This window comes from Pomacea canaliculata, linkage group LG12 (assembly GCF_003073045.1).
Source record: "Pomacea canaliculata isolate SZHN2017 linkage group LG12, ASM307304v1, whole genome shotgun sequence".
NCBI classification, from domain to species: domain Eukaryota; kingdom Metazoa; phylum Mollusca; class Gastropoda; order Architaenioglossa; family Ampullariidae; genus Pomacea; species Pomacea canaliculata.
In genome coordinates, this window is record NC_037601.1 from 19,338,855 (window position 1) to 19,362,892 (window position 24,038).

General features: G+C 40.5%; 1 protein-coding gene across 2 annotated transcripts; it reads right to left on the bottom strand.

Annotated features, from left to right (window-relative positions):
* Positions 1-11,297: 11,297 nt before the first annotated feature.
* LOC112576876 lies at positions 11,298-19,539 on the bottom strand. 2 transcript variants are annotated; one of them, XM_025259692.1, is made up of 12 exons: positions 19,338-19,539; positions 18,888-19,024; positions 18,340-18,560; positions 17,952-18,034; positions 16,482-16,645; positions 15,952-16,041; positions 15,557-15,704; positions 15,004-15,121; positions 13,446-14,757; positions 13,097-13,250; positions 12,700-12,841; positions 11,298-12,585 (listed from the first exon to the last, which is right to left on the bottom strand). In XM_025259692.1, the coding sequence occupies exons 2-12, from the start codon at positions 18,946-18,948 to the stop codon at positions 12,178-12,180; spliced, it is 2,901 nt and encodes a 966-aa protein (XP_025115477.1). In that variant the 5' UTR covers positions 18,949-19,024; positions 19,338-19,539; the 3' UTR covers positions 11,298-12,177. The 2 variants fall into 2 exon arrangements, with proteins under 2 accessions (XP_025115477.1, XP_025115478.1); XM_025259693.1 differs by lacking the exons at positions 18,888-19,024; positions 19,338-19,539 and having other exon boundaries at positions 16,482-16,631; positions 18,340-18,481.
* Between the last annotated feature and the right edge of the window lie 4,499 nt (positions 19,540-24,038).

Consider the following 24,038-nt stretch of genomic DNA (forward strand, 5'->3'; position numbering starts at 1 on the left):
TACTTGTGGCCGAGAATATCACTATTCTGACTAAAAGCGAAGCCGAAGGGGATTTCGTTTTGCAAGACCAAAATATGTTCAATGTTGCGTTTGATTGGTCCCTGTATCCAAAATTGTGTTTTAAGTCACAGTCTAATATTTAAAATTAAAACAGATTTAATGTATATTTTTTGTTGCAGAAATAACATGTAAAATTGCATTGGATGTCATTTTTAAGGCAATAACTTCTAAAGGTACTAGCCGAAACATAGAATATTTACTTGAAGAAGTGTGTTGTATTCTGTCTTGAACTTAATTTTGTTACCATCCTTTCATAAAGCCATTAGAACCAGAGCAAATCTTCCATTACCCATAAAGATTTGGCACATGGTAGGTTTTGATATATTTGTATATGTAGATGGATGTACTGAAGCATCGTCTGTTAGTAAATAGTTTCATGTGATTACAACGAAAGCAAACATTGGCTCTTAAAAAACGATAATAATTTGAACTTTTAACTTCAATTCTGCAAATACGAAAGGAGATACAGTTTTCTTGTTCTGAGTGATTTTGAAGAAAGAAACAGGACGTTCCTGCCTCTTCAGTTTCGGAAGAGCACAGAATTTTTTCTCTGGATTGAACTCGGTAACAAAACTCGATTTTTCCAAAGCTACAAGCACCCCATGCACAGCAAGAGGCCAAACCACAAATGTCTACAGATTTACACCTATTTTGCATACAGACCGGGCTCGTCCGCTAACCACACAAGCGCGTGCATTTTAATGTCGAACTGTAGGTCATGTGGGAATGTTTTCAATAGTGTCTTCAGTGTCTTTCAGTATGCACAGAGTATCCACAGGCATCGCAATGTTCCTTTAACTCACAAAAAAATAATTTCACGGTTAGAGAGTCCAGATATTCGTTTAATGGGAAGGTGAAAGTACACAGGTCTAATCTGTCCAACTAGGAAAACTTCTCTAACACGCGCACGTCCCCATTCACGCACACACACGTCTATAACAATATAAATGCACGAATATCTTATATTATAAAATAAGACAATATACTTTCATTGATTGAAGCAGACAAAACGTTACTCAAACAACGGAAAGAGTGAGTCATGCACTGAATGACTAAAGTAACCGGTTTTTAAATTTATATTTACAGTCAATTCTTCACCGACATCATAGTCTCAACTCTTAAGTTGGGGTCGAGACTACTTCAAACCTTGTTCCCACGCTGTACACACAACACGCTCGAGCTCCGCCATTCTGGAAGTTTCCCACGCGCGCTTCTCAACTGCTGAGATCGATTCTTCTCATGCGGTAACAACGACCCCCCTTCCTTTTTCTTCCTAACCCTCCTCCCTTCCCTGAGCTCCTTGAATTAGTCCTTCTTTTTCTTTTGTTGGACGGCAGCCTATCCACCGTGCCCCGCGCAAATAAGACAGTTTCAACATCCGTCAAAAACAAACAGAAGCCCTCACCTAAACACAAAGCCTCGCGCGATCTCGCTCCCACGATCGAAGGTTGCCTGGTCCGGGACCTGACGGCCAGTGTTTGTATTATCTCCCATCATGTCCGAGCTCTTTTGTGCTTTTTTTTAAAAAACATGAGACGGCTTTTTACATGAACTGTCGGCATTGCTTATTATCAACTTGTCTTCAGAAACATACAGTGAACAGCTGAAACCATATTAAAAGGTTTCTTTGTTGATACATGTTTTGCTTTGGATATTTATACAAAACACACACACAGAGCCAGCTGCGGGGAATAGCGGCGGTACAGGTCCGACAACTCCAGATACGTGTCAGATAACTCTGTTAGCTACTCCAGATCTGGTGTCTTGCCGGTCCTGATTACACATTTGGCTCAATCCGGGCACAAAGAGTCCTAGAAACTTCTAGTTATCTCCTGCATTATCGTGATGTAGTTTTCCCCAGTCTCTCTCCTATTGAACGGTAGAAATTGATAACATTTGAAGCATGTGTTCAAGAACAATCCAAGATGCCCCTAAGACCAGTTTGAGTTCAAGAACAATCCAAGATGCCCCTAAGACCAGTTTGAGTTCAAGAACAATCCAAGATGCCCCTAAGACCAGTTTGAGTTCAAGAACAATCCAAGATGCCCCTAAGACCACAATCGTTCAAGAACAATCTAATTTGATGAAAATTTCGGCAAAAATAGTACGAAATTTAGAAAACATTTCGACAAAAAAGACTTTGAAATTTTAAGCAATTGCAGGTCCTCCAACTAGCTCTGTCTTTAGTTTGACCCGGTGAGGAACCATATCTTTCTGCACTTGCTAACCTCCATATTGTCTTTGATACGTGCATCATACCTTACATGTAGTCTGTGTATAAATTAACAATATTTGCATATCTGCATTCATAATTTTTTTTTCAAAGTTTGGTTTTTTTTTCATTCACAGTGAACCAGGAGGTTGCCTAACTAGTTCATCCGCCAAGACCCAGCCAATTAAAGGAAGGGGAATTAATGGAGGTTTTGGTAATTTTCGTGTCTGGAGAAACTAGTAGTGTACACTGACAGGTTTGGTTTTACTCCGTATTCTCTTGAAACAGTCAGCATTTCTTAGTAATGCATCATTTGATTTAGATAAATATAGTCCCAAAACGACAGAGGCTGGTTAGTGATAATCTTGAGGAATAGGCTGATGAAGATAAATCACAGCAATGTAGTCTAACCCTATATCCACAAAATTATTCCACGTGCCGGAGGCGCTGTCTCGACCAACAACACGTGGACCTGACTGTCTTGGTGACAAGCGCTTTAGCAGACCATCCAAAAAACAGGCCACGGAGAATTTTTACATAATGACAGTCTGTTTTCCGATGGATTTGGTCACCCCTGGCTGATGACCTGCGATGATCATGGTGCATTAGGCATGGTACTGATCAGCTCGGAGATCAAAGGAGCCGACCACTGGGTTAAGAGCCATTTGCGCTCTTTACGGATCATATGACAATTGATTGATCTTGCGAGACATACTGGCTTTATGCAAATCGGCAGCAAACATATTGCTTACTTCAGTGGGATCTCGCTTTATCACAGCATGGGTTAAAGGAGTGGTGGAGTAAATAATAATAATAAATACAAAATTTATAAAGCACATACTCACACTCCTAAGGAGCATGCTCTTAGAGCTTAAGAACAAGAACGAAACATGGACAGCAGACGAGGGACAGGTAAACAAACAAATAACGTATAAGCTAAAAAATAAACAACCGTACTAAACGAAGAATAAAATCAAATACAGAAAACACCAAGAGGAACCAAATGACAAGAACAAGAGCTGTAGTAACATTATATTGTCAAAGGAAGGGTGTGAAAAAGGACGAGCATTATGGGAAAGGTTGTTAGGAGTCATGTTTACGGAAGAGGTGCGGAACGGACGAGTGAGTCTAGATGATGGGCATCTGCGATCGAGCTCAATCAATACACAGTAATGATCAGATGTGAGATGTTGAGAAGCATCAACTGCCTGCACTAATTGGTCATCAGGTCGATGCATGATCCAGTTCAAGATGTGATCTCTTTTTGAGTGGGTTGCAAAACAGACTGGATGAGACGAAAAGCGTGCAACAATTCTGACATTTCTACCACCCAGTTAGTAGACAATCATGTTTATAGTTTTAACAACAGCTAGTAAACCACTTTTTTTCTATAAACTCAGCGCTGGCATCACTGCTCAGCCGCTGGTGGACGACTGTCTCCAGACGGCCATTTGCCCTGTCAGGTTCACTTTCATATTCGGGAAAAAAAAATCCAGTTGCCAGCTTCGCAAATCACTATCTTAAAACGCAATGTTTCTATAATGAATGATGGACAGATTATGAAGAACAGAACCTCGAGGAGGACGCGAAGGAAAGCTGATGCTGAGTCGGTATGAAATCGAGAACGGATGGCGCTGAATCCAGGAAGAGAAATCAAAACCTCTCATTAGATATTTCTTTTAAAATTGTCGATCAATTATTTGTTTCTCCGTTTCCTTTAGCAATCTCCCTTTTTGCGTTTTTCACTTTTTTGGTTGGCTTGAAGAGTTCCACAAATATTCAATACTCCCAGCGGAGCAAGCATCGGTCTGGATAGCTCGGGGCTAGGACTTGATTTTCCTCGCAGCATTTATTCCCCGGTAACATCAATAAAAGAATAACAAAGACATGTAGCGAAAGTGTAAATGACATACCATAAGTCTGCTATTAGTTTCAACAGAAATCAGTATGGACATTGATCACGGTCCTCGCGCAGAAGCGGCATTGCGCATGTCACATCGACAACGCGAACAACCAACTTCCGTTCAGGGAATTTCGATGAGACTAGCTTGTTGGTTTTTCACAATAGGAGTTTCTAAGAAAAAAAATTTCCTGGTGATAATTTTGTTGTATATCCGTACGGTGGGTGCAGATAAAAGAAGCTGGGATTGTCATCTTTTTTACCCATTCGGCAGCGAAAGAAGCCGAAATCCGAGTTCGTGACAACAGTTTTAACATTGTAAGGACCACAATACGCTCTCGGCATCTTGCCTCCAAATGCATCCAGGCAGCAGGTATATGTGTGGGTTTTTTTGTTGTTGTTGTTTTAATGAATCATTTTTAGTCTATTGTGTATGTAATCATATGATGAGCAGCAAACCTTTTCTTATTAAAATAGAATTACCAATAAGTTTCACTTCACCGACACTAGTCAATAAGACTTTTCTTAATCCAGGGAGCCGGCCAATCCTACTAATGCCTTCAAGAAGTAGAGACACTCTCAACATCCATCATGAGAAGGCATGACAGCGCGAAAATGTTTAGGTGTTTGGATGGAGAAGGGGAAGAAATAATGTGTTTTAAGCTTCTTAAAATGTCTCAGTCGGTTCTAATTGATAAGTTGGGTAACTGTGAAGTGGACTGGAAAACCACTCAGAATGCTCATACAGATCTCTGTTCCAACCAACTCCGTGTCATAGTCACGATTACACTTTAAAAAATCGATGAAAAAATATCGATCTATGATGTTATTGAAATCACAATCTGCAAAACAGAAATTCGTAAAGAGCAGCATTTGGTTTTATATCCATTAACCGGATTTTAAGATAAAATCTTTACAGGAAACAGTGCCAGAGAACTAATGGGAAATAAATTATTAAGCAATGCACCGCCCAGTCAGATGCTTCTGAAGCTCCAAAACAGACTGTATACAAATTGATTCGCAGAGGAGATGTGTGGCATCACATCACAAACCTTAAAATAACCCCAATAAATAAAATAACAGGTCCTTGCTTTGTTAATGAAAGAACACAAAAATTAACATTTGCACGGCAAGGCTAAAAAAATTAAGAGAAAATGCACCCAACCAATTAATTAGTCCGCCTGTCATGAAACTATTCTACTAAGAAAATGATTGGCTGTTGCTTTCTGACAAAGAAGCACCTGTGCACCAGCTTTATGAAGCTGTCGTCTGTCAGAACTCGAAAAAGTTCGACTGGAAAAGTCAGTCCCAAGGTGTTGTCCTCTCAAGACCAGCGAGAGGAATGACCTTGCTGATTGAAACTGATACTCAAATGGCTGGCAAACCTTTGTTAGTTCTCTTGCCTCTAAATATTTGACGAACAGCGACGAGACAGAGAGGCGCTCAGCCTAGAATTACCATTCTCCACAAGCTGAGGGCGAGAAAAGGCAAGTGGCTGGTCCCATTTTCTGACATGGTTGATGTTCATCCAGGGTCCACGTCTTCACCCCCAGATGTAAATGTCAGAAGTAAGACAAAGGTTTTCTTGGGTGTAGCTGGCTAATGGACGGTGTCAGATCCTCACTGCTACACAGCAAAAAGATTCTTATCACGTTAAAAAAATAATTGTTTCCCTTGTTTACAATATAGTAGAACAAACAACAGCTTTTAATTCTACTTAACGGTAGACACAAGCAGGATGAAAAGAAATTCATGGGTTTCGTGAAGACACAGGCGTTCAAAGAGCTGCAAAAAACAAAAAACAAAAAGCAAAAACAAAGCAAAACAAAACAAAACAAACAAAAACAACAACAACAACAAAAGCAACAAAAAACAAAAACAAAATCCTGCACTTCCATTGTCTTGCATTCCCATAAACACAAATGACACCTACAAAAAAAATATATATATACACACACACAAGTACACGTAGTGCACCGACTCGACAGTCCAGATGACATTCAGATGCTGTGCCAGTGGCGCCACCATAAGTACTATGTCCACTCGGTAGTTCACACTGGTAAACCTGACTCCAGGCATCAGTTACTGAGTTTGAGGAAGCGCTGTCGCTTCTCGCCTTGGAGCAGATCGTTTTCCCTGCTCCTCTAATGAAAGATTGATCAATAATGTCCTTCAGTCCAGCTCTCCTAGTCGGTGCTTATCTTTCAAACTGTATCAGCCTCTCTCTGGGCTGTTCAAACAGACTTTATTCCTGTTCTCCGTATCTAATGGACACCAACATGTGTCCTTCTTAGAAGAGTCATCATGGATTCATTTGTTGTTTTCTTCTGATTTTTTTTATGAACTCTTGGTACACTAACTGGAGAAATAGGTTTAACAGCGGGTTTCTAGAAGAATCAAGGAATCAAGACACAAAGACATGGAGATAAATATAATAAAATTTAAGCCAATGACGGAAAGCAAATGTGTAGTCAGGATGTTAAAGGAGGTTTTCATCATCAGATAGGCCTTTTTAAAATGCTCTTTACAATACTCTGAAGTAATCAAGTGCCTGAAAAATAACAACAAAAATTTACCTCTAATCACCTTTGAAAATAGTGAAACGACCAACGTGAAATTCAAAGCAGAACTTCGATCTCGGGCCTCTTTTACCACACCCATTTGCTCAGCATCTCTGACCACGTGAACCACTCTCCTACGTTCAGTTACCCACAACATCCACTTTCCCCCCAGGCAAGGCCCATAACCCACAACCATCCACCACTGCCTTCCGGTGCCATGGCGGCTTGATTCTGGCCTCGTCGACTTGCTGAATCACAAACCTAGACGTACTATTTTTTGTAAGGACCTTTCTCTCTTTCTGTGGCAAAGGACAAAGGTGACGACCAAAATGGCAGTGTAAGACGGAAATACAAACAACTATTTCCACCCACGACATTTTGACAACCTTCTCCACAACCCCAACCCCTTCCCTGACCGTATTTTTGCGAACATCTTGTGCGGAATGGTTCTTCTAATTTGCCGAGTCTCCATATTGGGCTGCAGGCGACGTTCAGGAAATTATCGATCCTCCTTCCACCAAAAGAACATCGCAGACGACAGTCTCAACCCAGAGAACATTGAAGAGAAACGACAGCTACCGTGGAAATCACCAGCAAGTTACTCAAATAACCGCCGCTGGCATATCAAAGCTACAGTTCCGTCTCAGAACGAGGACAAAGCTTTAAAAAAAATATTACTAGACTCCTTTGTGTCTGGTCATCTGATGATCATGATGCAGGTGACTATACAGTTTCTCCATTTTACAGGTTCACTGGATGGAAGCAGTGCAAGTAGAAGAAACCATACTTCAAAGAATGATTTTTTAAAAATCTTTCATAAGAAAAAGATAAGTTTCAAGAAAAATGTTCAGTGTCAACAAAACACGCCGGGGAGGTTGCAGATGCATAGGTGCGTAATAATAGGAGCAAATTCTGTTATTTTCTTCTTCCGTGTTCTTGTCAAAAGAATGTTCTAACTTTTCTCCCGCAAGCTGCTGTTACGGTGTATTTCTTCCAATACTGATTTCTTGTGATCTTAGTGCTTCTCTAGCCTGGAGAAAAATAGATAAAAATGTTTTAATGGATAAAATTGGTTTAAAAGGTTTCCGATTATTCGGTAGAGTAACCAGGAGGAGATACATGACATGACATGACACACCATACATTGTGATGCAGATGCGAACATCTTGAGTGAAGATGCCAAGCATGCCACGCAGAAGTATCGCTGCTGGGGTCTCTAGATAAATGAGGGCATTGACATAAAGTTTCAACAATAAATTTTTAAAATGTAATTTATAGATCCCCAAACAGTTTAATTAGATAAATTGGCATGGTCTCTCAATTAGGAAAGAGAGAGCAGAGAGAGAGAGTGTGTGTGTGTTGGGGACAGAAAGAAGAGGAACTAGAGGGAGAAAAAATCTGGATCGGCTGTACGGTTCCCTAATATTTAGCATAAATTAATTGCTAAAACTCTAAAATTTTGTATTGTTGTGCCCTTATTAACACGGATGTTTACTGCTGTCGGTGAGCCATATCTCTGTAGTTGGACTGTAAGCAAAACTAGAGCTTTTAAGCGAATAAAAAAATTCAAGATAAAGGGGGAAAAAGAGAAATGAAAAATAAATAAATAAAAAAAAGAGAAAATAAAATATCTTCTAGCATCTGGCATTAAAAAGCCTCTTCTTCCTACGGTTCGTAGTGAAGGCCATACCTCGCTCTTTGAGCAGGGTTTGTATTTTGACCTTTTGGCATTTCATCCTCAAGTGTGAGCGCACATTTCAGAGGATGTCCATGCCGTAAGTCACTTTTCTTTAAAGACCAACCTGAATGGTTTGCGTTTTTTTTTTCGATAAACATTTTTCTCAGGCTGTATGTGATACGACAGTAGTTTGTCACCCTGATAGTAGTTTTTGGAGGGAATGGAACCAGCGCCAACAGAGAAGTCAGAGTAGAATCGATAAAGTAATTTCCTCGGAATGTTCAGGATCACTTACTCCATGAGCTCAACGCCTTCCTCCAGCCCTGAAGCAGGATGCAAACAGTTGTAGCAGCCCTGAAGCAAGATGCAAGCAGCTGCAGCAGGCGTGAAATCGCCATCACCAGCTGTACATATGTTGCGGTCCACCCTTTTCATTTGTGTACCCGCTACCCACACCCTGCCCTCACCGTCCACACCAGCGCCTTGTCTATGGGATGAATAAGGATTGTCGCTTCACTGAGGCGTGTGTAATATGTTCTACACTTATGCACAATGGCTGTCTTTTCAGCCTGGGGTTAGTCTGGCATAGAGGTGTACAAGGACTCTTTCAATGCCATAACATCTGCTGTCAAAGATGCCAGGTCCCACAAAACACAATAGCCAGCCGCCTGCTGCTTTTATTTCGCGTCTGAGACTATTTCGTCGAGACGAATAATAATAATAATAATAATAATAATAATAATAATAATAATAATAATAATAATAATAATAATAATAATAATAATAATAATAATAAGTTTCTATAGCTCATACTCACACTCCTAAGGAGGATGCTCGTAGCGCTTTTAAGAACAAGAACGAGACATGGAAAACATACGAGGGACACAAGAACAAACAACATATGCAATAAGGAATAATAAACAACTTTGTGGTGGTTCTTCTGTTTCACACTCACTAACCCTGGTCTTTGGAAAAAAAGTTGTGCCATAGTCTGGGCAGCTTACCGAAAATAGAAGAAAATCGGTTTACAGCATGAATGTATCTTGATCAGTCTTGCTCCTGCTACTTGCCTGTCAGCCTCTTATGGCGGAGTAAATACTTCAGTCTGTCTGTTCTGGCCAGTCGTCTGTTTTAGCAACTCAGGGTCCCCCTGTTCACATTCCAGCAACAGTTTTCAGTAAGTTGACAAGGTATGTGTGCTTGACAAGGTGAAGAAGGCAGTCCTGGTGATGGTCATCAGACTGCCACAGCTGGTAGGCCCGACTTCCCTCAAGATGTTTAGAAGGTAAGTCAGGAATGTCATCTATTTTATCGAGCAAAGGGTGGAAAATTTCCCAAAGATGGTTTGACTTTGAGGCTTCCTTGTTACGATCATAAAGCAAAACAAAAGCACCCCTACCAAAAAAAAAAAACAAAAAAAAAAAAAAAAAAAAAAAAAAAAAAAAAAAAAAAACCAAACCAAAAAAAAAACCAAACAAACAAAAAAAAAAAAAAACAAAAAAAAAACACCCACAATAAAACACCCAGAATAAAACAAACACTAAAGCAAATACAAACAAACAAACTTACAACTAAGAGAACTCTACTGCAGACATATAAAATTTAAGCAATATAATCTTATGAAATTAAATCATAGTTTCCCTTCTATTTTAGGATGGATAGAAATATCCCCCCGAGAGGTCAATGTGAAGCTCCGTTCACCGATAATCGGGTAAAGTGAGAGAGTCTGGAGGTGGAGTATCGCGGCATCGTGTCTAGACAGCGAGTTTTCATACTTCAGACAATTGTTATAGCTGACAAGTAAATCGAATAAGCAGACAATAAGACATAAAAATATTTCGGCTTTTTTTTGTATATTATTTGGCGAGGGTGTTTGGGATAACGGTCTCCCCACAATGGCATGTTAATCATATTATTTTCCTCTCTCAGATTCGCACAGAATGCTCTTCAGACACGGTAAAGATCATTTGTGTTGACAGGAATCGGGCGAAACAGAGACTGATAAATCCGTTGCAATATCCAGGGACTGAGGGAAACGCAGGTAAGCAAGATAGTTTTATATCTGATGGACTGTATCATTGAGAGCTCTTGTAAATGTCAAAGCCAGCGGCCTTGTTTCATGTGCTGCCACTGTTCGTACACAGCTCATCATGTCAGCTTAGTATTAGTGCTTATTTTAGCTCACTTACGAAAATATATAAACATCTGGCAATTAGAGCATCTGCATAATATGCACTGACATCCATTGTTATGATCCTCGCGCCGTTATCAAAGCAGCCGTTGACCCGGAGGGTGAACGGTGTGTACAGTTCCTGTAGACTGGAACTATGTAGGAAAAGCTTTGTTTACTGTTGTGTATCCTGGTCCTATAATTGAAAAAAATGGTGTCCCTGCCTTGTGTCTGAGGAACTGCACCAGCTGAAACTATATACCAATCGTCATCAGAAGTCTTGAGCAATACAGAGTTCTGTTCTCTTGTGTAACGACCTTTCTAACAAGGAAGAACCCATATCTAGCATCAATGTGGACGGACACACGTGACAAGATTGTTTTTCCATTATTAATTGTTTCTAAAGTTGATCGTTATTTGTTTGTCTGCCCAAGGATTCACAATAGTATCCAATATCAGACAGAAAGCCATGAACATTCTACAACTGCCGTATCTATGACTCGATACTTTCGCAAGAGTTTGCGATGTAATGAGAATCGTCAGTCGACAAGTAGTGGTAACGATGATCGGAATTTGTTTTACAAGATTCCATCTCGCCCACCTAAAACCTTTTCATTAAATTTTCATGTTAAAAAAGGTCTCTGTAGCAGAAAAACTCACAATGAAACAACAATTATCATAACGAACTTTTTTAAAGCAGCACACAAGAAAAGAGACAAGATAAACAAATTTTATGTCAGGGAATTTTTCTGTTTGCGTTTCTAATAAACAGATTGAACTGATCACTGCTACTAACTAGACTGAACACTAATCACTGCCACTAACTAAACAGACTGAACACTAATCACTGCTACTAACTAGACTGAACACTAATCACTGCCACTAACTAAACAGACTGAACACTAATCACTGCTACTAAATAAACAGATTCATCACTGATCACCGTGATGATATAAAGCTTCAGGTGCAATATGTCAGACTTGTTAGTGATACAATAAGAAGCAGCTTGGAGACATGAAGCTGACATTTGCAGACCGTGGACAGGTAGCGAGAATAGCTCATTGATAAGGTCATGCCCTCGAGAGAAAAGTCACGTGTCTGTCAAGGAGCTTGAAGACCGAGGGCCTTAATGAGCGCTTCGGGTAGTTTTCTCTCTCTGCCAATGCCAGCAGTCTAGTAGAAGTCGAGTAATTTAATATATATGCTCTACCTAGGAGGATGATCCCCCTTTTTCGCCACCAGAAGAGTTCATTAATCAAAGAATGTTCTGTTAAGCGAACGCACTTTGTGACCCTCTAATTAGTTCATCTCAATCTTTAAACCCGTTCACCTCGTTATGGTTAAACCCCAGGGAGCTTAAATGTTTATTTTTGCCACTATAATAATATTTTAAGTTCCATCTGTGCTGTTACATTACGCAACTCATCGCATTATGTAACTCGTTTGCTGTTGGGGAAAGGGAGATTACTTTTAATGTGGTGAAAACAAGAAGATTGCTATGCTAGCTGCTCTTTGTTTTCAAGAGCGACACCTTTTCACAGTTTCTAAATAAATAAATTTGCTCATCAGCAGAGAACTCATCGAAAGCCACACATCTCAAAACGTTGACCTTTGACTGTCTATTCCGAGGAACTTGCAAAGGTGATTGCATCGTGGGTGAACTTTCTCCCAGAAATCTTTCATGCCTTGCTCTTGGCGGTCACAATCGCTGAACCTATTCCCACATCGGGTGTGTAAGACTGGGTCTGTGAGGTAGATCCTTCCTTCTTTGTCCGCGGGCACCCAGCCCTGCAGGTCCACGACCATCAGCGCGCCCCGCGTCTCAACGAACGAGAAATGAGTGAAGGCCGTGGCAACCACTGCTTCTGGGGTGGTTGCTGCGTAGCGATGGTTGTTGGTCAGTTTTATAAACGACCCTTGCATAAAGGGTTCGACATTAAGCCAGTCAAAGACTGCTCCTGACATGTCACATAGCTGCAGGTGATACGCCGGAAGAAACTGGACCTGAAACATCGTTACCGATATGACAACATTGCCTTATAATAATTTTTAAAATTTTAATTAAATAGCTTTAATTCCTCTTTCTTGATGTACTTAACGTCCGATAGGTGAGATTACCTGAAGAAAGTCGTCCGGGCAGTTTGTAAGGGCTTGATTGAAACGGTGAACTAGATGTCCAGCAAGCATTTGACAGCATACGTCCATCATGTAGGTATGAATGGCTCTGTGCCGGAGCTTCCGATAACGCTTGCCTACATACCTGAATAAAACAACAATAAATTGGAATGTAAACAAGACAATTATGATTACCATACCAAAGCTTGGTGCGGATGCGTTATACAGCTGAATAAAATAAGTTTCAACTAAGTCAACAGACGTATTGAATAAATACTGCATTATATATAAAAAAAACTAAGTGTTGTTTACACACAATAAAAATGATTAACCTCTCAGACTGTTTCATGATTAGTTTTAAGAGCAAATAATTTGCATCAGGAAGCTGGTGTTTTCAGACCTTCCTAGCGGTTCATCTTGATGGAGGAAGCTGACATGAAAAACATCCCGAAAAGCTCCTTTTCTTTCCGTCTGGAGTTTTTGTCCTACGTGGGTCAACGTGGTTTGGGGTGACCATTCACCTGTCTCGGGGTTAAAGGACAAGAGTACTGCTCCTGTTGTAAGTCAGAACGATTTAAACTTTGTCAACATTTCAAGTAAACGAAATAGCGCAAGATGGCTTTGCCAATAGTTTAAAGTATTGTTTCAGATTTGTTGGTATTATGCGGGAATTAGGTTGAGGGGGTTAAATGTTCATGAATGAACCAGATGGCAGCATGAAGGTAAGACGAGAACGATCAGACACTTACTGTGCACTTTACTATCGGCAGGTGGTATCCAGGTTGTCCAGCTCACTGTGTTGTCCACACTATAGGGGAGGGCATTCAGCAGACCACTGACCAAAGGTTCGGAAAGGTCTCTCAGTGAAGCCAGTGACCTCGCTTCCGTTGTAGCCTCCAGATCAACAGTGGAACATGTTGTACGACAAAATTCTGCACCAGTTTTTGGCATCTCCTCTCTTTTGACATCTGTAGTTGGGTCTTGTGACACCTGTGATGCCGGGACCATCAGCTTTGGTAAATCTCCTTCTCGGCTTGCTTGGTTTTTCTGGATGTCGTCATTGACCACGGAACACTTGCTCGACAAAGAAATGTCAAAGAAAGCTGAAGGGTCAACTAAACCTTGACAAACACTTTCTTGAGAAGAACCAGATGATAAGGTGTTAAAGGACAGAGAAAGTGACTCCTCGTCAATAACGATGCCTTCGTCTTCTGAATCATCCGCAGCGAGACTCGCTTCCGCTTCCGGGGTCAAGACGGGGTATGTAGCTGACCGCAGGTGCTCACGGGGGAGAGGAGCCCCCACAAACGGTTGTTGATTCATTCTTACGTGTACCTCGCCTTGATCATGAGGTTTGATTTTGCTTCTGGTTGCAGCAGCCGGAAAGGTTGCTGCTTTTGCTGCAGTGGGGTCGCACGTTTTCGCTGCAGGAAATGTTTTTTCATTTTTACAAGAGTTCTGAACATCCTGAGTCGAACCGCTGCTGCCACTGGGTGGACTTAAAGAAACGTTACTGTCGCTTCTTGACACTTGACTGGATATGGAATGATCTTGGTTGTTTGTCGTTTGGATTTGTATGTCATCCTGGAGGACTTTGTTATCTTTTTCTCCTCTTTGGAGGTCTAGGTCGCAGATTTTTTTCGTGTCTCCGTCCACTAGAAGACTTGCATCATTCGTTCCGCTTTCTTTTAAGTGTGGAAGACCCAGAAGACCCATAGCCACGTTGATGTGAAGAATGAATTCAGACGTCTGCTTGGCCATTGATTCTCCGCTCTCACCTCTTAACTCGCAACACATGAAGAAGTAGAGATCCATGCTGATTTTTTCCAGGTCTTTCGCCACTTGCCAGTCTTCCGGTCTCGCAGACCACTCTAGAACGAGGCAGATTGTGAACAGAGTCCGCACGAAACCGAAGAAAGACTCCACGCCGTGCAAGAAGGTCAGGTCCTGGTATCCCGCCAAGATGGACCTCATCTCATGCACGATCTTCTCCAGAAATCTCTGCCGTTCTTGAAAGTTTTGTTGAACTGCATACTTTAAGAGTGATTCATCAGCCACCAGCTAAAACAGCAATCAGCAGAAAAAGTAGCATCAACAGACAATTTAATGATGACTACGAGCTTACAGCTATTCTTTTTATTTGTAACTAATAATTAAAACTCTCCAGAGAAAGAGTATCAATATCGTGAATATTCTATTTATCGTGTACATACCGAATCGACACTTTCAGAAAAATAAATGAATGAACTGTGTAAAACCTGAGGTCTAATTCATTTAGAGAGTTAATAATGATAAAATAATAATAACCTGGTGCTTGCCGGAGAAAAACCCGGCTGTGATGTGCTGGACATGTTTGACGGCTTCAGTTGCTTGTTCGTATGCTTCATAGCATGGGTGTTGGGACCTGAAGACATCTTGATGGAACCTATAAAAGAGTTCATAAGGTAAGGGATGCAAGGTCTTTTCCAATGCCCCTTTATTATCAAACATCTGAAACTGCGAAATATTGACATGAAGTTCTTCTCCAGAATTTTCCTGCGCTCAGAAGTAAATTCTTTAGTGAGTGTGGTCTAGTTAAGGTATCCTTGGCGTAGGAAAAATCCTGATTAAAATGGACAAAAAAAAAAAAAAATATGCAAAGATGTGTGTGTGCGCGGTCATCAGTACATATGAACCCTGAAACACACGAACTACAGTGTGCTGGCGTGATCTTTCCCAGTGACTATTATGGGTAGCAGGTACACGGTGTAGCCTCTAGCACCTGCACGAATTCAGTGAAGGTGAAGAAAGTAGAGGCTTGCCGACAATTGTCACTGGCATAAACAGGTGAATGAAGGCACGATAAGAAACTCATACAGACCTGCGGATATCCTGGTAGTCTTGACATCCCACACGGCTGAGACAGCGCGAGAGAACATCCAGACAAGAGGCAATGCCCTTATCATCTCCAACTTTTTTGAAGAGGTGCAATGCTTCCACGAGCGGTGTGACTGCTTGCTTCCAGAGTCCTGTACACATAAACAGGCCCCACTCCCCTGCCAACATCTCTGAACAGAATCCTGTTCAGGAGCCAGAAGAGTTTCTTGCCGGAACAAGATTAAAGACTACTAAGACATTCAGTACTAAGAAATGTTTGAGCACATCTTAGACCTTTGTCAGGTGAGTGACATACATGTCACTAATCGGCAGTAGTTCTCCAGTTTAGGTTTCAGCCCATACCTGAGACAAAGCAAGTATTTACTGATGACAACTTACCTACATTATGGTAAAGCTGTCCCTCGACATGCCAACACGCAGCTTTGGTATCTTCGACTTGTTCCTCGCTCTGATACTGCCAACTGTGTTCTGAAAAGTAGATATTTATACGCATGTAGAGGTTTACTACACTTACACTTGTTCATGATATATATATATCGAAAGAGTATGAGTATACTTGGATGCATGATACGTAGGTATACAGTACTGAAATATTTATACGCACATTCATACAGGCTCCTTAGCACGAGCTAGATACACATACAAATACTTACCCATTATTAAGAATGGTTGCTTGCAATAACATACACTCTCTCTTTATCATTTTCTCTCTCTCTCTCTCTCTCTCGATTTCTATCTCCGAAAATATATTGCTTATCTCTAGAAATATCACACATTCGATAACTGTAGTTGCTATAAATAGTTCTTATCTGAAGACAATCTCACCCGGTTTTTTTTTTACATCGTGAGACTGACCTTATCAGGTGTCAGCTCAACATACAGCTGTTTTTCAGGCTCAGTGAACTCACCTTTGTTGAAGATCTTGTTCAGTATACGCATGGCTCCGTTGAGATCTCCATTATCTTTCAGTACCCGGGCTTTGCGGAGGACCACCTGGGGGGCGACTGGAGTTTCGGGACTAACATTCATAATTTCGTCTGCCAGCTGTAACAACGGCTCTGAGAGGCCAAATTTGAAACCATTCTAAGTTCAGTTGTAATGATGCAGGCCCCTTTTTAAAAATTAAAAACTTTATTTATACAAAACATAGTAAGGGTGTAATGGTGGAAGGCTTTAAAGCAACTGTGACAGAATTCCTTCATCTTGAAATGCATGAGTTTCCTAGTATCTCTATTAGCAAACTTTCTCCTAACAGTGTGTAATAGGAAGCGAGCGTCTGACTGACATTCATTGACGAGCTGGCTATCTGGTTTATCCACAGACTATTTAATGAGATTTTCAGGTGATGAACTTCGTTTGTAACTAGCAAAGTTAACTTTTCTATTGTAAGAAAATAAGTGAGATCACGATGTTTATTTAAATTAATAACTTTTTTAATTCAACAATTTTCCGTTTCCCTATTCGTCCTTTCTTATTTTCTTCCATATTCCCACTTGACTTTTTCTTAGAACCTTGTACACAACAAGCAGTGGCATAGGAACCAGGGGGACAAGGGGAGCAGCCGCTCTCTCAAAAAAAAACAAAACAACAACAACAAAAAAAAAACAAAAAACCTGATTATCAAGATATTTCATTAATCTCAAAGCTAAAAGGAATCTGTGTGTCTTCTTAAGACTGATAATTGATTTGCGTGTACCAAAAGCTGTTGACATAGCTGTGTAAACACAATAACATTGATAAAAGTGAGGGCAGATCATTAACCTTGACCTGCCGTATTCAACTGTTAATAAACAAAGCACTGTGATACAAAAGCTGTGAAATCGAGGACACGATGGCGGAAGTCCTTCACAGTAGGGAAAGTAATATGAGACATTACGATGAACCAGGTCAGGTGTCTAATTTATGGTGTGGGCTAGGCACGGAGAAGGCAAAGATACCAGAACAAATATTGAGCACTAAGCCGCGGTACACGCTTTTCTGAAAAACGATTAAGCAAATTAACTTTGTTGGTTAAAAACTTGAGCAATCTTAGAATTCAGTAAACAGATCAAGAAAAATAATTGGTTTTTTTTTCTTGATCTCATCGCTCATACTCGCAACAGCCTCTGTTCTGCATTTTTAGCTTGCTGAATAGGGATATAGACATATGCAGGGATACTTACTATTTTTTAAACACAAAGTGTGAGGGACACTCTCTCAAGCTATTACAAATCTGATCATTAGTACTCCTCTCACATCTATATTTTAAGTTATATGTAGTAAAGACAATCCCCAGACATACAAATATTTTACCCCTTTTAGTGAATTTTAAATAAAAGTGTGCTTTTGTGAAAAAAATTTTTAAAGTTATTTTATTTAAAGAAAAGTTGATGATTTACCTGTAGCATGCCCTATCGACAACATAGACAAGAGCAGAAGCTCTGATGTAGTCCTTTTCACCCATGGCCAGGTTAATGCAATGCTGACAACATTAGACAGATTGCACATCAGTACTATTTTGATGAACTCTGTGCTTTTTTTTTAGTCTTCTCCAAATGGTATATAGCAAAAGCAATAAGCTAATTCAAACATACATTTGTGCATACTTGCCAGCATACCTACACATATACTAAGGGGAACATTCATATGAACATGTTAAAATACACATTTACACTCGACACTTCAACACATGCGCACGCATGCAATATAACACACAAACACTTTCTCTTTCATACACGCATTCACACGCTGGTGCAATCCACACACCCACAGATCCCTGACACATACACAGATTATCTGAATTTGGTTCATGGCCGGCAACCTCTTGTTCGGGGACGACAACAGTTCAGGAATGAAAGTAGGAGGCATGAATGGAAGCTCCTGGTGGAGTGCCATGCCCAGATGATTGGATATTTCCTCGGGAAGCAAAGACAGGCACTGCTGTAGTGACCGTGAGGATACAGATGCTTCCTGCCATGTCTTTTGTATTGAGAGCTCAAGCTGTTCATCTACAACATTCAAGAAACGAAATCTTTTTTCGGGGAATGAAGGTCTTACCAAGCTCCTGTATCAGCCTACACGATAAGGAAAAAAAAAAAAAAAAGATGTTTTCTTAGAAATCATCGAGACTGAATGTAGGGAGGGGGAAATACCCTTTTCAAAAGATCTTACACAATTTTGTTCCTTAAAAACTGATCATTAATAAGAACTTCAATGTGAATAACTAACAACAAAAATTTTTAATCTTAAAATTTTTGCACCCGGATGGTACTACAACAACAACCACTGCGAGATCCAACAAACCAGCAAGTCCAAGATCTCAAGAATATACTCACGATCGACTTCTTTTGTGCCAGAAAACTTTTTATAAGCTAAAACACACAACGTAGTGGCCATGTTTCTCAGAAATTCTTCATTTACCAAACCACAGTTTGTCCACGGAATGTGCAACAGCTGCTGCTTATGGATCGTGCTGGAAACAATAGCTTTCGTGAGCACTTTAAATAAATCTTTTAGTCCACAGACTTATATATACATAGTGAAGAACGATGTACAACTGAACTCCGTCATTATGCAGTAGAAATCGTTCAACGGCACTGAAAACAGCAATCATGAATAGACACACTATACAATTGTACAGACACGACTGGTTACACATACGCACGCATCTTTCAGCCAGCCCCAGGCACGAACACGAGTGAAACAGTTATTTACTCCTTAATCACTCTCCAATCAGGAAACACAAAAAGTCGCGGAAACGTAGTTCGTGATCTGACTGTGCGTACCTGATGCGATTATACGTTTGTTGACATCAAATTGAAGAAAATATCAGTATTTCATTCCGTTATATTCCATTACAGGCACGATGAGTTTCATGCTTGCCACAATCAGCGGCCTGAGGCAGACACGAAAAGCGTCGGATGTCGATCGACGAAACACTCACACTCTGGTCACGTGCTGACTAGACTCCCGCTGGGTGCTGGCGTCAAAGCCGCGATCTACTCAGCGAGTGTTGCAGTGTGTAGAACAATGACGGAGTTCGATTGTACCTCGCTCTTCACTATATAATTATATATAAGTCTGCGGATATATGTTTGTGTGAAGTCACTGATTGGTGCGAAGACAGTTACCCAGTCTGTATAGTTTGTTTTCCCATAAATGACGCAGTTTGGGTGAACCACAAATATCCCTGAACAGCTTGCAGACGATTTTTTTCCAGTTAATTACAAGAACGAGGCTACTTGCTACAACGCTTTCGGTTTAGCCACCGTGGTTTAGCTTATTATTATCATAGACAAACACGCACGCAAATGCACACGTTCACGCATATGCACGCGCTGGGTGGGACATGGCAGCGACCAGAACCCGGGCAGAGTGACCTCTGACCTCTCTGCGACAGTACGTGTATCCCTGGCAGCCGGGGAAATCCCGGGCCATTATCACCAGCCGTGCTGTCACGATGAAAGGAGGAAGTGCAACAGCTGGAGTATGCGCACAGACCACTTAAACAGGATGAGTGGAGTTTCTAGGAAATTAGGGTTATGGTAATAATATAGGGCAGGAACATGGATCGGTGGCTCGAAAATTTGCTTTTCATACCGAAAGCAAGAGGCCCTTATCTCAGACCTCGTCTTGGGACGCTTTATGTACGTGACACTTGTTCTTTAACAGTCGAGGTATTTTTTCCGGGTACTCCGATTTCATCCCCTTCTTCCTTCTTTCTTCATTGTAATAATTAAGCACATTCCTTCCTAATCAACCAACCCAACCAGCACGATAGAGCAGCTACAGGTGGGAGCAACATATATGGCCTTCTAAAACCAGCACGTTTCTCGAGGCAGACGAATTTTCCTGGCCCCTTGCATTAATCCTTAATTGTGATCATTTGTTATTTTTCCAATATGTAGCAGTATGCTTAGAAGCTTAATACTAGCAATATCTACATTTCGCTTAGTAAGGTAATATACACAGCACACGCTAGGAAAGTGGACAACTTTGTAGAGTTCTTTGCCTCCACTACCTTCTGATAATACCCAACCCTTAAAGACTCACATCATTACACTGTGGTTAAAATCCACTACAACCCTGACCTACATTAGAATTACTTTAACAGTTTGTTTCTACAGACAACATAGCACTTCGGTATCTCTGTTTATCAATGTACATAACAAATGAGACAAACGAACAAAACTCAAAAGTAGGAACTCGAAATTCTGTAAACAAATTTTTTTTAACGATTTTTTTTTCATAGAAACATTATTTTATATTGAGGATCATAATAATAAGGAAAATTTGAAAGGACACACGCGTGTCCTGATGCGAACCGGGTGCCTGATGTCTGGGACGACTGACCGTTTTGGGATGATCTGCGCATGCGCATAAAATAAAGTTCGTTAACTGTGTGTCCATCATTTGCTCAATAACACAGGCTGTAAACGACAACTACATGCGTATAACGATCAGATTTCACTGGCAGTGAAGAGACTTGACAAGGACTAAATTAACATTGTCTTCCTTTGATATCTCAAAATTAAATCATTTATGAGCCTTAATTACTGCTTGCGTTACGGCAGTTTCAAATGGTTTTTCAATAATTCGTTCTATTTTGTTGGCTGCAATATTGATGTGTAACTGGTGCTAATAAAAGATGTTTTGTTCGCAAGGATCGAGCTTCTGTGTAGACTAGTGTAGTTGTATGATTTGTGATGGAGAAGAAGGAATAAAAGTCGCATTGTATCCTATAACTACGACTCTTCTCGCTTACATGCAGGTTACATGCAGGGGCAGTGCGCTGATTTTTTTTTTTTTTTTTTTTTTTTGTGTGGTTCGACCGATTAAAATAAACAATTTCAGTAAAGGAGTAAACATTGATTTCTTTTATCTTCTTTTAAAGACTTGATTATATCTATATCTTGAGAAAACAATTTTCAGTGCGGATCAGGTAACAAACAAAACACTGATCAATGGGAGATAACAAGCGAAACCTTTTCATGTCTTACGTCCCTTTGATTAGTTTATTCTCTGCCAGTTTGAATGAGTTGTTTAGTGTGGCTTCTATGCACATAGTCAAAATGCTCAGGTTATTAGCTTGAGTATTATTTTAATAGCTTAACTAAGTAACTGAGATCACTTCCACACAATAAATTATTTGTTTTACAAATCTGAGTATTAATATTTAAGGAAGAGAAAGACAAAGATATAAGTGACTACAGCAAGAAATAACCTTTACAGTTTTACAAGAAGGAGACAATTGGAGCCTAGAACCCTCAAAACCATAAACCAGAGACAGGCTGTATTTTGGACTGGCAACATGCAGATACTAACAAGCGGTAGACAAGTGACTACACCTATTGGCAGCATGTAACAACACCTGGAAAGACATCAATGACAGGAACTCAAAATCTTTATGCAACTGATGAGTGAATCATGTATTTGGAATGAAGTCGGGTGGTAGTGGTGGTGTCTGTGTAACAATTGTGTGTATGACTAAATTAAAAATGAATTGTAAAAGCCTATAGGTTTAAGATAGATTTTATAGAAAAAGTCGCATTTAATTACTGTTGTTTCCAGCAAATTATTATTATTATTATTCTTAGTTGAAGATACATGATTAAGTCCGCATGCCTAAACATTCTTTTACCTTACGACAAAATCATTTTTATTTGACACAATATTACAGCTCATGTCTTGGAAAATAAAGGACTTGTAAACCAATCCAATTTCGCTTTTGTTTTCCATTGAAAGAAAATTATTATGCTGTGGGATCCTCATAAAGATTTCAGCGAAACGAAAATCTTTTAATGTCTATTTAACTCGCCAGTCTGTCTCCCGTTTCTGTCTATTTATTCTTTTTGCTTGTTTGTTTGTGTATGTTACAACGAAGAACCTGGGTTGTCGGTAACGGTTATCCCACACACTATCACTGCCAATAACCGACTCGGTATCAAAAATATAAATTATTATAATTAAAGACATCGTTGTATGGGTGTAAGGGTGACTTCGTCTTTCAACAGATTAGCTTCAGACTGTCAACGGAAAGACTAGAAGGAATAAATGAACAGAAAAAGTCAACTATGCAAGCTTCCTTTTCCAGTGTGATTTACTTGTAAACAAGTTTCCCCAAGATGCATCTTGATAAAGATAACAAAAATTCAGACGAATTAAAACAGTGACGGATTAAAAATTTTTTCTTCTGTTTTAATAAATTTTTGATATCTGTATTTTGGAATGACAACATACCTTGAACGCTTTTCAACTTGCAGGGATACTAACAAGTGTGCTCACACACAAAAATAAACAAAAGAGTAAAAAATAAACGAAGCAAAACAAGTGCTAGTTACAAGATGATTACAAGATAAGGATAATGTTGTGTATCAGCGAAATGTTTATTTCCCGTGTAAGCGTAGTTCGCGAGTGTGTGCGAGTGTGTGTACCGCGTGAGAATAAAAGAAAGAAGGGTGTAATTCTTAAACCGCGTGCAGGAGCATAACTGATGACACGTGACACTAGTAACGACAGCTCACCTCCAGGTTTTTCGCTCAGTGGACAGTGTGTGACATTCCCAAAGCAGACGCCGAGACGGTTGGTCCTACCTGTACAGGTGTGAATACAGACAGGGGAATCTGTGCATTTAGTTCCTTGCCGAGTAAAGGTAAACAAATATGTTTTTATATTGTCCTGAATTGTAAATTCTGATTTCACGGCAAAGGTATTGTTAAATTGTTTCATGAGAAAAATCTTAACGTTCAGTAAGAAATCACGTGATGAGTTTACCGCGAGGGAGACTAATAGTAGCAGTGAGTGGTAGTCTCATTAGTCATTAAGTTACAGGAACTAATGTGGAGGAGCAGCTAAGGAGGACCCGCTGAAACGGAGCCCTAACTACAGGAGGGCAAGAGAGCCTTCTTCCTACACTGGACCCACCCAGAGGTGACTGTCAACCGAGGGAGGACCACGCAGCTCGAACCCGTCCGGGTAGCCCTGGAGTTTCTTCCCTTGTGGGTCGTCGAGGGGACGGATGGGGGGGGGGGAATTGGTGTTTTACGCCGAGCCAGCAGCTAAGGCTATATCACTGCAAGGCAGCCAGCCCTGTGAACAGATGTCACTTGCCGAGAAAGAACGGCATGCCCGAGACGAGAGCTGAACCCAGGACAGCCAACCTTCAGTGTATTGGTGACAGGCGTTAACCATTGCCACCGGACCGCCGGGTCGTCGAGGAATGGAGCATCCTGTCGACGTTTCCACGAAAGTCCTGGCCAAAGATTCTAGAAGTGTCCACCAGCATTTGTGTTTCTATGGAAATCTGTGCAGTGGCGTGTTAGTGTGGTTGCCAGTGTGACAGCGCACGTGCCTGGCAGTGAATGGGTGGAGGAGGAACATTCCTGGCGCTGAGGTTCGTGAGAGCATCCTACATCGGGATGGCAGATGGCAGATGACGGGAATTGTAAGTATTATCTTTGACTTATTCTAATTTTTCAGTGTGACCA

Coding starts and splice junctions, on each gene's coding strand:
- LOC112576876 (XM_025259692.1), bottom strand. CDS start 18,948: ATGGCCACTACGTTGTGTGTTTTAGCTTATAAAAAGTTTTCTGGCACA. Junction 18,035..18,339: donor ACCAAATTCAGATAATCTGT/GTATGTGTCAGG, acceptor TAATGTTGTCAG/CATTGCATTAACCTGGCCAT. Junction 16,042..16,481: donor GAACAAGATCTTCAACAAAG/GTGAGTTCACTG, acceptor TCTACTTTTCAG/AACACAGTTGGCAGTATCAG.